The 12,329-nt window shown below is 38.7% G+C and overlaps 1 protein-coding gene and 1 pseudogene across 1 annotated transcript; both read right to left on the minus strand.

Annotated features, from left to right (window-relative positions):
- Window positions 1-6,495: 6,495 nt before the first annotated feature.
- LOC110298023 (MOB kinase activator 3C pseudogene) lies at window positions 6,496-8,193 on the minus strand (annotated as a pseudogene).
- A 2,135-nt stretch (window positions 8,194-10,328) lies between these two features.
- On the minus strand, window positions 10,329-11,330 carry LOC110298755 (olfactory receptor 52E4). Its single transcript, XM_021168184.2, has one exon. The coding sequence runs from the start codon at window positions 11,328-11,330 to the stop codon at window positions 10,329-10,331; it is 1,002 nt and encodes a 333-aa protein (XP_021023843.2).
- Between the last annotated feature and the right edge of the window lie 999 nt (window positions 11,331-12,329).

Consider the following 12,329-nt stretch of genomic DNA (forward strand, 5'->3'; position numbering starts at 1 on the left):
TTCATCTAAATTATTTTGTCTTGTTTAAATACTATGACATGTTGAATCGGTTTTTAAAATTTTGTATATATTTTATATTTTAATCTATATCTTAATGTCTACTTTTCCTTATTTTTATAGGTTGCTGATTTACATTTTATTGTTAATGGCATTTACTGATCAACATTGTTAGTCTGAACTCTTACAGAATTGTCTGGATTGGAGTTTCATTTTCATGTTTCCATCAGTCTACAGCTTCTAGAAAGACAAACCACAAAGGCCAATGTACTACATGTTTCCTAATGGTAGAACACAACTGTATAAATTCTGATATGTTTAAAACACAGGCTCATATATCATGATAATATTAGTTCTATTAATGAGAAAACTACAGAAAGAATTTTATTGACAGAAAAGTCAAAGAACAGAGCTAACTCATTTACCATGTGTCCAAAGTTGGTGAGATAAATAGCATCATAGGATTAGTGGACTGGTACATACACAAACTTCAACACTTGGGAGGCTTAAGCAGGAGGATCATGAGTCTGAGGATGCCTTTTGCAAAGGCAGCCTAGAATCTCACATCTGGCATAAAACTAAAGAATGTCACATGTCCAGGTCATATAACAAAAACGCAAACATTCTGAAAGACTATGACAGATTTTCTCCCCATAAATCTATCCATCCTAAATAGTCTCTAATGATAATTACTTATATATTCATACAACATATAGCATTTAAAGCAGCAATGATAAACAACATCAAAATTCAAAGCATTTGAAGAAGACAAAAACACCTATCTCAATGAACATAAAAATAAAAACAATAAATATCTGATGTATAAGAAAAAACAAAAACAAAAAAACAAAACCCAAAAAATAAACATTAAATGAACTTATGAAGACAATTTTGGATTTGAAAACTAAATTCAGTAAATGGAAATATTGAAGAGAATTCATGTTGAAATGAAGTTAGGATTGAAAAACCTCGATAAAGTAATTAGAAAGTTCAGAGGAATGTCTTTTAAATAGATTGGATCAAATAGAAAACAGAATATCAGTACTTGAAGGAAACAGAGGAAATGAATCACTACGGGAAAATATATCAAATATTTAAAAAAAACATACAAAAGAAACATGCAAGAACTGTGGGACACTGTGAAAAGACCAAAACTTTGAATCATACACATAGATGAGGAAGAATCCTAGGTCCATGACATAGACCAGTTATTCAACAGGATCATAGAAGAAAATGTCTACATATTAAAGAAAGACAAATCTATACAGATAAAAGAAACACAAAATCCCAAATAGACAAGCCCAAAGAAACTACTCATGGCATATCATACTTAGAACACCAAGTATATAGAACAAAGAAAGAATATTGAAAGAAAAATAAACACACAGACACACACACACACACAAACAAACACAGAAACTTCACAAAAAGAGGAAAAACTATCAGAATAATAGCTGATTTCTTAATGGAAAAATTTAAAAAGCCAGAAGAGCCTGGTGCAAGGTACTTCAAATTCTAAAAGATCACTGATATTAACCTAATTTACTCTACCCAGCAAAACTATCTATCAAGTTGAAGGAAGAAGAAAAACTTTCCATGATATAAGCAGCCTACTTAAAAATCAAAACCAAAATGAACAAACAAAAAAACCAACAACTAAATAGAAAATAAAAAATGTGCATCTGTGAAAAGTAAGTAAAAGAAGTAAGTCTTTGTTTAATTTTACATTGCTGTGGTTTTATGTGACTTTAAATGCCAATTTTCCTTCCCATGTAATTTTCAACTTAATTATTATTCTTTTTAAACTTCAGACTGTACTTCTCATTATATGAATTGTATTTTCTAAAATACTACCTCTGGAGAGTTGTAAAGTTTGTTAAAAATTTAAAGTAATTTGATACAATTTAAAGTAAGTTTGATTTTGATACTAAGATTACTTAGCCCACTAATTTGGCCATCAAATTACTTTCTCCTGCCACCCATGACTAATTGGTAATTTGGCCTCTTCTAAAAGACAAGTGGAAATGTATAAGAAAGAAAAGACGCCATCTACTCTAGCTCACCTCTTTCCATGGATATTTCTCCTATGTATACAATATACTACTCTTTTTTATTGGATATTTTCTTTATTTACCTTTTAAATGTTATCCCCTTTCCTGGTTTTCCTCTCTCCCAGAAACACCCTATCACATCCTCCCTCCCCCTGCTTCTATGAGGGTGTTCCTCCACCCACCCACCCATTCCCATCTCCCAGCCCTCTATTCCCCTATACTGGGGCATCTATCGAGCCTTCATAGGACCAAGGACCTCTCCTCCCATTGATGCATGACAAAGCCATCCTCTGCTACATATGCAGCTGGAACCATATGTACTCCTTTGTTGATGGCTTAGTCCCTGGGAGTTCTGGGGAGGTCTGGTTGATTGATATTGTTGTTCTTCCTATGGGGTTGCAAACCCCTTCAACTCCTTCAGTCCCTTCTCTAACTCCTCTATTAGGGACCCCACGATCAGTGCAATGGTTAACTGTGAACATCTGCCTCTGTATCTGTAAGGCTCTGGCAGGGCCTTTCAGGAGACAGCCATATCAGGATTCTTTCAGCATGCACTTTTTGGCATCCACAATAGTGTCTGGTTTTGATAACTTTAATATATACTACTGTTTGTTCATGTGCTTCTGACTGCACACACACTTCTGAATGTATTAAAACTGCATTTTTTTTCTTGTCACTATGGGTATTGGTGTCTGATTTTGAGTGATGAATCTGAGCAAGTTGTCATATTGATCCCCTTCCCACTGTGCACCGTGTTATCTATCAACAGAGTCTGCAGTCACTGACTCACTCGCTGGAGCTCAGCTAATGCTTGGAGACCCTTCTATCAGCCTTATTGGAACTTACCCACCTCTGACCAACATCTGAGAAGTCATTTGTGAAGAACTGGGTGCCATAGACTGCAACTTGTATGGGATCAAGTTCTCAATAACCAGAGTCAGGAAGTTAAAAGAAGATCTCTAATTCTCAGAGGAGAGCCTCCTCCCAATGAGGACCTAGACACAGCACAGAAAATTCCCACATCTCTGAGAACAGATTTTTTTTTCTGTTTCTGGGTACCAATGGTCAGTTATCTGTATATCACCAGGGAGCACTCTCCCATGAACATGTCTCAGGAGGCTAGTTGCTCAGAGGCATGATGGCTTCACACTAATATTGCAAATCTCACTGTGGTGATAGGTGACGTAACTTTTGGCAGAGAAGTAATGAAGAAGGAAAAGAGCATGGTAGGAAAACCCCAGTAGTTCTACTAACTCATCGCTGAAACTTATAAAATTAATAAGTAGGAGAGATTTATTTCCAAACCTGGATATAGACACAGACATAGACACAGCCGGAAACACACACACACACACACACACACACACTTAGACACATACAACTGCATGTATTTTTGTGAACATTTGGTGCCCCTTAATTTTATATATTAATTAAAAAGCAAAAATAAATACAATAGACATTTATGCCAAGGATAAAGTACAGTTTAAGGACATGACATGATTTTTAATTATAATTTTATCGTATTTGCTTTTTGAAAAATCACATATGTATGAAGTGCATTCTGTTGACACTCATCCTCTACCTTCTCTTATCTTCCTTCCACCTCTGTCAAATTCCTTTCTTCCCTACAAGTATTTTTTCTCTTTCATGTCTTTTTGTTTTGTTTTGTGATCCACTGAGCTGTAACCAAGCCATTTGTGTAACTCTGGGTTCAATGGAGCCTGGTGAAGACAATGTCTGTACTTTCCCAGAATTCATCAGTAGTCAATAGTTCACTGGGGAGTGGTAAGGACCCATACACCTCTTTCTAATCCCAGATTTATAATGACAGGCCAGTGTAGGCAACTTTAGTTGCTGGGGGATCTTATCTGCATGGCTGTGCTATGTCCTTTGCATTCTTTCTGTCCCTTTTATTAGATTCACTGAATGGTACCACCCTCAGAGAGCAGTGTTGGCCTTACCAAAACTGCAAAGTGAATTTGTAGCAAGGGAGGAAAAAAAAACCCAGAAAAACAAAAAATTAAAGTCTCAATTAACCGGGACCCTGAAGATCTCTCAAATACTGGACCACCAACCAGTCAGCCCCCAACACACATACAGCAGAGGACTTCCATGTCTGGGTTCAGTCAGAGAAGATGCATCTAACCCTCAAGAGACTGGAGGCCCCAGGGAGTTTAGAGTCTGGTTGGGTAGTGGGTGGCTGGTGGTGACATCCTCATGGAGACAGGGGTCTAGGGAGGAGGTATGGGATGTGGAATAGTCAGAGGGTGGACAGGGGTGGGGGTGGGGCAATAAAATCTGGAGTATAAAGAAATAAATAAACAAAAGATTAAAACAAACAAATAAACAAAACCAAAATGCATTCCAAGACTTAGTTTTCTAAAAAGTACTTTAAAAGAAAATTTTATTTGTATTTTTATTTAAGTTTTATACTCTGTACATATTGCTAGAGGCAGACCATTTTTTTTTTTTTTTTAGTTTTTATCTTTTATCTTATCAAAAAAAATAAAATCTTTCCTCTTTCACAAAAATAGATCCCCGCAACATGGTCCCTTTTTGCAGCCTAGATTTCAGAATATATTCTGTACCACACTGTGGGGGAATCTCCCACTGTCTTCAGTTCTGAGACACTGCAAAACAGCAGGCCAGCCTGTTTCTCTTGGAGAGTTTTCTGGAGCCAGCAGGGACATTCCAGGTCCTGCTACTCCAGAGAGCCCCGCTGTTTCTCTGGAAGGCAGGTAGTTCCTCAGCCATAAGAAGGGGCCTGGTTTTAGAGGTTTTCCTCAGCAGCCAACTCTATCCTACCCAGGGTGTGGTAGGGTTTTCTGGCATCAGGCTAGAAATCCTTACTCAAAGCATTAATAGTTGTGTCCTGGATAGTGTCTGACAACCTCTGTTTGCATATGCATCTTGGTGTCTCAATCAGCAGGCCCTAGAGTAGAAGTTAAAAACCTTGGAATTTTCAGTTTTAGTTTCCTCCAATGCATATTGAGAGACAGAGACAATATTCTTATGTGACTTCTTGTTCTCATCCTGGCCTCTCGGGATAAAGGCTCTGGAAGGGCAGAAACCTATTTCCCTACCCGTAAGTCAGTGTACAGGGCTCAGCATGGAGGTACTGAGTAATGGCTACTGAATGAGGATTCCAGCCTTTCTGGATAGCAGTGCTTGGAGATCCAAGAAGCATGAAAGTATCAGGAGAGTGGGCTGAGGCAGGTTTTTTTTAGGATGGAAAGGTCTCCATCAGCTACATGATCCTCAGTGTCTTGAGATAGAAGAAAAGACTCTACATTCTCCAATTCAAGTTTCAGTGGCTCCCTAGTCTGGAGGGCTATTTTGTGCTGACCTTCAGTCATGTCAGTAGGTTCTGGGTTGTAGATTGAAGTATCTTGAGTCCAAGTTCCAGATTCAGGGGACCCTGAGGGATCAATCCTAACCCTCAAGAGGCTTACCATTTGTTTTGTTTTCTTTTGTTTTGTTTTGTTTTTGAGACAGGGTTTCTCTCTGTAGCTCTGGCTGTTTGGGAACTCACTCTGTAGACCAGGGTGGCCTTGAACACAGAGATCCAACTTGCCCCTGCCTCCTAAGTGCTGGGATTAAAGGTATGAGCCACCACTGCTCTGCTCAGAGGCTTAATGGATATCAGGCCCTTCTGGAGGCAGAGATGAGTGAATTGACAATTCCTACATATCCTTGTCTGAGCAAATCAGCCCACATGGTGGTAGGTCAGAGGCTTAAGGAACTCAGGGCAAAGCTGCACTGTCTAATCTCCACTCAAATGCCAGGGACTCATGTTGATAGATGATGGTAGTCTAGAAGATTGAGAGGTACAATTTCATATACACACACATTTTGTACACTTGTACACATGGTCAGAGTTGGTTCACAAAGCTATCATTACTCCTATAATGGTTATAGTCTTGTAGTCAACCTCTCCATCTATCTATACATCCATCATCCATCATGCATCCATCTATCCATCCATCATCCAGCATGAGGTCGTACTATGTGTCTAGAAGGACCTGGATCTCTCAGACAAATCCCACAGTCCCCACAGACACCTGCTTACTCAGGTGCAGGCACTCACTATAATTTTCTTGCCATCACTTGAGCCACATCTATATTCCCCAATGTATTTGGGAACCATCATGGTAGGGTGAAAGGGCTAAGTTTCAGAGCAGAAACCTGGTAGTCTACCCTACTCTTGGACTTAATATGAGGGGCTAAATTACTTTTCTTCTGTTGCTCACTTGAAGCCTTCCCTTTTCCATGCATTCTGGTACACAGACTTCTAAGAAGTCCAGAGGTGTTGGGTCTATAGAGGTTTTGTACTCTTCAGTAGGCCTTCAGATTTCTCTACCCACAGGCTCCTAAGGGTCCCCTTTTCCAGCTACACTGTATTCATTCAGATGGTCCATCAAATAGGCAACAACATCCAGATCTGGACTCAGTGACAGATCCGTTCTGTCATCTCCCTCAGTGGTTTTAGTTCCCTCTGGTCTACCAGGCTGAACACCTGGATGAAGTAGTAAAAGTGCTTATAGCAGGTTTTACATTTGCCTCCACCCCCATGCTGAGGATGCTGTTGAAGTGGTAGATGTAGACATGAAAAAAGACTCTGAAGAGCCAGGATCTTGGTGCAGACCTGCTGGAAGTTCTTGGGGAAGAGAACTCCAACACAGTTAGGAAAGACACCCTCATCATTGATGAGACCCTCAATCCCATGAGCAATTCCATATAGCGGGGTGCTGAAAGCTTGTCGGGCATTCAGTATTGATAGTCATCCTACCAGCAGTATTCATAGTGGGGCCCACCAGCCATGAATGCTGCTCAGGTCTCACTGCAGTGCTCAGCCATGGTGCCATAGATAAGGTTGATACAGTTGAAGAAGTCCACCACATGCACAGCGATCCAGTCATCGATGCTCTCACCAGGTGGCAGCCTCACCACACTCTGAAGGTCCAGGCCAGACTTGAGTAAACATTTTGCCTTCTTATATAACTCAAAGCTCTGTGTGCCAGGCTCTAAGTGCTTCTAGGGTCAGAAAGCCTTGTCCTTAGCAAACACCAGCTTCAGACACTGTGCCACGGTCAGGCAGGTAAAGCTGGATGTCTAGGCATAGGGACCTGAAGATGCCCCACTCTGCCTGAGAGGACAGTTTCACGTCTCTGTCACTGCAGAGGCCAACCATTTTTATTGGCCAACAGTAACCCAATTGGCCTTCAGAGTGTTCCTTCTTCCCTTTCTGACTTACAGTGTGTCATGACCACATTCATTGTAATCCCAAAGGAAAAGAGTCACATTAAAACAAACAAGCAAGCAAGCAAACAAACAAACAAACAAACAAGGTGGTGGTGGCACCTTTTAATCCTAACACTCTGGAGGTAGAGGCAGGGAGATCTGTGAGTTCAAGACCAACCTGGTCTACAGATTGTGTTCCAGGACAGCCAGGGCTACAACAGAGAAACATTGTCTTGAAAAAACAAAAAGTAAACAAAACCAACTAACCAAACAGAAGGAAAGGAAAAAAACAACAAAATCTTACTCAAAGCATTTCAGTATGTTTCTGTGCATTTCTGTGTGTGTGCTTAGCTATGCTATAATTATTTGTTTTGTATGAGATAGCTAAAAATGCCAAAGAAAGGGTTCTCTTCTTTTTATCTGTCATCTATCTATCTATCTATCTATCTATCTATCTATCTATCTATCTATCTATCTATCTATCATCTATGACCTGCTTGATGTACATATGAAACAAAGTCCAACAGAAAACTAGTTTTGTTTTGCTTGTCCTGTTCTAACAAAAAGTTGTTTAACAAATAAAGAATAGCAATAATTTTTAATTTTTAAATATCTTATTGCTGGAATTAATACTTTGGAGTCAGGCAATTTAAATCCATTTCCATTAATACAGTAACCAAAGGCCCTTCTCATATTTTTGGGCCTTATCAATTTTACTATAGATTTTTCATGAGTGGTAAAAATGGCAATTATACAGTCCACATGGCTTTTCATAGAATGTAGTGAGTTAATACAATGCATAAATAAGTAAGCTAAATTTACTAAAGATAGCCCATGAAAAGCTCAGTATTTATTTAATCAAGCTACTTACTTCCTTTGACCAGTAGATGTCAGCAATATGCATTTGCCAAGGCAATGATCCAGGATGCAAACTGTCTTCATGAGCTCATGTTATAGGTTCAACAATACAATAATTTGATTCTTGATAAATATAAGACAAACAAATAAAAATTTTGCTTGCCATTTGAAATGTATGGATACGTAATTCTCTAATCAACTACAGTTTTGCAGAAACAGCAAAAGATCCCCAAGCTATCACCCTACCTCTAAATATTTCAATATATTTTAGATATACATTTGCATAGTTGCAGGGTTAAGAAAATGTGTCCAGAGATCCTTGATTTCTTTTGGAATAAAATGTATAGGGAAGGGTTGGCAAGTTTTTAAAAATGATAATCACAGTTTAATAAAAATCTGTCAAATTATAGAGGGAAGGCGTTTGGTTTTTCAGTTTTAATTAGAGTATGTTAATTGTCCACAGGAGTAGGTTTTATTTCATAAATGCACATGACACATTACTAACATTTACACCTCCATTATTCTGTATAGTCCCTGTTGCCTTATCTCCCTTCCTCCTTATAATCACCCTTCTATCTTCATGATGACCACCTCCCTAATTTTATGTATGATATACTTAATACTTGTCTTCCAGAAACTCACATTCCACTTAATGAGAGCTGATTATTTCTGATAAATATAATCTGTCTGAGCTAGCTTCTTTCTTTTGCCACATGCAAATGATGCTAAAGATGGGTCTATTTGGTACATTTTGGACCTAAGTACCTGTGTTTATTTTGACTTTAGTCATTTTACTTGTAAGATTAGCTCATGGATCAAGTTTTGATGCATTTAAAAAAATTTTTTCACTTGCAATTTGTAACAAATAATTTCCAGATGCACAAGTAATAGGCTGTAAAACTCAAGTGCAATTCATGTACACAAACCAGGAAATTCTGCAGGTTGCTACACCAGGCAGGAATGGGATATAGCTGGTGTCATTCAGAACAAAAGTTGCTCAGGTTCCCAGAGATGAATAGATGCTACCTTTTACTATCTTCTTGGGTTTTTATACTGATATTTCCTAGTCATCTGATAATTTGAGTAATTTTGTATTGACATGTAGACTTAGACAACATTTCTGAACAGAAAACATTCAGGACTTATCTGCTGATTTTGAAGCAAAAATTTTCTAGCCAGTCATGAACTTCATCTCAATGGCAATTTAAACAAAACTTCATTATTCATCCATATTGGGAATTTGAGAATGAGAGCAAATATTCGAAATTCATAGCATTGAGAAACTTTACAGAGATTTTTTTAAAGCTTATGCCATAGAATTGACCTTATATTCTGCTCTAAATTTTATGAAGTACTATGTACATGAAGGCAAATGATGTATAGAGTCAAATTGAATTTAGACACATGACACTTAGAATTACTCACACCTACTTGCATTAAAGTGGAAAAGAGTATCACATTTCCTTAACATTCTTATAGTGGTTTGTCAAATCCCTTAAGACCCAGTTTATTGGCAGAAGAATAGAGAGAGGAAGTATGGGGAGAAGGAGTGAGAACTCAGAAGGAGCAATGATAACTATAAGGATAAGATATAGAGAACTTAATCAAAGTGATTTAGTGATTTAGAGATGAAGGGAAAGTCTAGGCTTATTGTAAAGGATAGAATTCTGTGGGACACTAGATGTTCTGATTCAAGTACCACTACTTAAAGATGTGTGGAGAAATGAAGTGATATCCCTCTTTATTGAAAGTGATTCTATTCAAAGGACATTATCTCCATGGCTTTCTAAACTTTGTCCAGACATGTAGAGGGAAGTGGGGAGACTGGGCAGAATTGTGATTTTCTTTTTTTTTTTTAAACTCAACAATATTTTTATTCCATATATCTATCCATTCATACTTCATTCTATGGTATCATATTTTAACAAGCGACACAGTACATTTGGCCGCTGGGGCTTCTAAGAGCAGTGACACCACCACAGATACGGGTGCCATTAGGGAATGAAACAGTGTTCCAGAGGAAGGATGCCACAGAATTGTGATTTTCTTAGCTGTTAATACTTAAAGCATTTGGATCAAAGTGCTAGACATGGAAACCACACCTAAAATTATAAAGAATTTCAAGAGATTATTATATACCTTGAGCCATATGTGGATACATTTATGTAAATCTACATAGAATTATTCTTTTTGTACAACTATTTTTATAATTTTCTCTCTTATCTGCTTAGTTCTGACTCCATAAATGACAGGGTTCAGAGCAGGTGGAATGACTACATATAGATTAGCTAAAAGAATGTGGATGTAGTGGGGAATATTTTGGCCAAAGCGGTGAGTCATGAAAGAAAACAGAGCCGGTGTGTAAAAACACAGCATTATACAGACATGGGAACCACACGTGTTTAGCGCCTTCAATCGGGCATCTTGAGAGGGAATTCGGAAAACAGCTCGAAGGATAAGCACATAGGAAGAGGCAATCAGGATCATGTCCACAAGGATATGAGAAATCACTACGAGTCCATAGATGATGTTGATCTTGATGGGTGCACAAGCTAATCGGGCCAGACCCATGTGCTCACAGTATGTGTGAGGCATGATGTGGTGACCACAGAAGGGCAGTCTTAGAATGAGAAACACAAACGGAGTCACAAGAATTAAATTTCTTCCAATAACAACCGAGAGAAGAAGGCTGATGGTTTTATTGGTGAGGATCGTGGTGTACTGGAGAGGTTTGCAGATGGCAACAAAGCGGTCATAAGCCATGACCACTAGCAAAACAGTTTCCATGCCTGTAAACACGTGGATGAAGAACATCTGAGCAAGGCAGCCCCCGAAACTGATCTCCTGGAGATTGAACCAGAAGATGCCTAACATTTTGGGAATAGTAGATGTGGATAGACACAGATCAATCATAGACAATGTGGCTAGAAAGTAGAACATGGGTTGGTGAAGGCTATGTTCAGTCTTGATCACAAAGAGAATGGTGATGTTTCCCACAAGGGAAGTCAGATACACAAGACAGAATGGGAAAGCAATCCATATATGAAAAACTTCCAATCCTGGAATCCCTACCAGGATAAAGAAAGAGGGATGGAACTGGGTGCTATTGATAGAAGACATTCTCCAAGCAAATGTCTGAGAATTCTTGTTAAGGGAGACTATCTTCTCATTAAGCACTTCCATTATCAAGGACCTGGGAGATAGAAAAACATCCGTCCATGTGCTGATTAAAATAGCATAAATATGGAGATAAGATCTTCTTCAAAAGTAATTTAGCTAGCTGGGCAGTGGTGGCACATGCCTTTAATCCTAGCACTTGGGAGGCAGAGGCAGGTGGATTTCTGAGTTCGAGGCCAGCCTGGTCTACAGAGTGAGTTCCAGGACAGCCAGGACTACACAGAGAAACCCTGCTTGAAAAACAAAAAAAAAAAACAACAACAAAAAAGTAATTTAGCAATTCGCTCAACACCCATCTTACTTCTGAGACCTATTGTAATCAATATTGTTCCCTTTTTGCTAACTCATGAGATCACTGAGAAAACCTGTAATATTCGTTGTTATGCTATTTACTCACGTTCTTTGATGTTCACGTTCATTAATCACTTTGAGTACTGCCACCCATGCCCAGTGTCTCTCAAAGTGTGGTCTACTATTAAAAAACCATAAATCCTATGAGATGCATTATACTTTCGCCAGTGTTTTGATTTGTTATAAATCTAGGGGTTTGTTCATTAGTTCAGTATACTCAACTTGACATAATAAAGCTCAGTGAGATGCTCTGCCCTAGAATTATCCTTATTTTAACTCTGTTGCTCTGAGAAGCCTGTTGCTCTACAACAACATTGCTAATTTTTAGTGCCTTTTCATCTTATGGAGCTGAGTTATTTTCAAAACTGTTTCTAGTCTCCTGGTCCTTTGACAATACTCACATACCTCTTTTAGAGTTTTGATTGCTGTGATAAAATACCATGACTAAAAGCAACTTCGAAAGAAAGGTTTTATTCCAATTTACAACTCTCCGGTCATACTCTGCTATTGAAAGAGGTCAGAGCAGGAACTCAAATCAGGAATCTGGAGACATGAACTGAAGTAAAGGTGTGTGTGTGTGTGGGGGGGGGGGTTGGAGGGGGGTTGGGGGTGTGTGGTTTATTGGCTAGCTCCTCAGGGCTTGCCCAGCCTGGT

This window comes from Mus caroli, unplaced genomic scaffold (assembly GCF_978045245.1).
Source record: "Mus caroli unplaced genomic scaffold, Mus_caroli_1 scaffold_8, whole genome shotgun sequence".
NCBI lineage: Eukaryota > Metazoa > Chordata > Mammalia > Rodentia > Muridae > Mus > Mus caroli.

Coding starts and splice junctions, on each gene's coding strand:
- LOC110298755 (XM_021168184.2), bottom strand. CDS start 11,330: ATGGAAGTGCTTAATGAGAAGATAGTCTCCCTTAACAAGAATTCTCAG.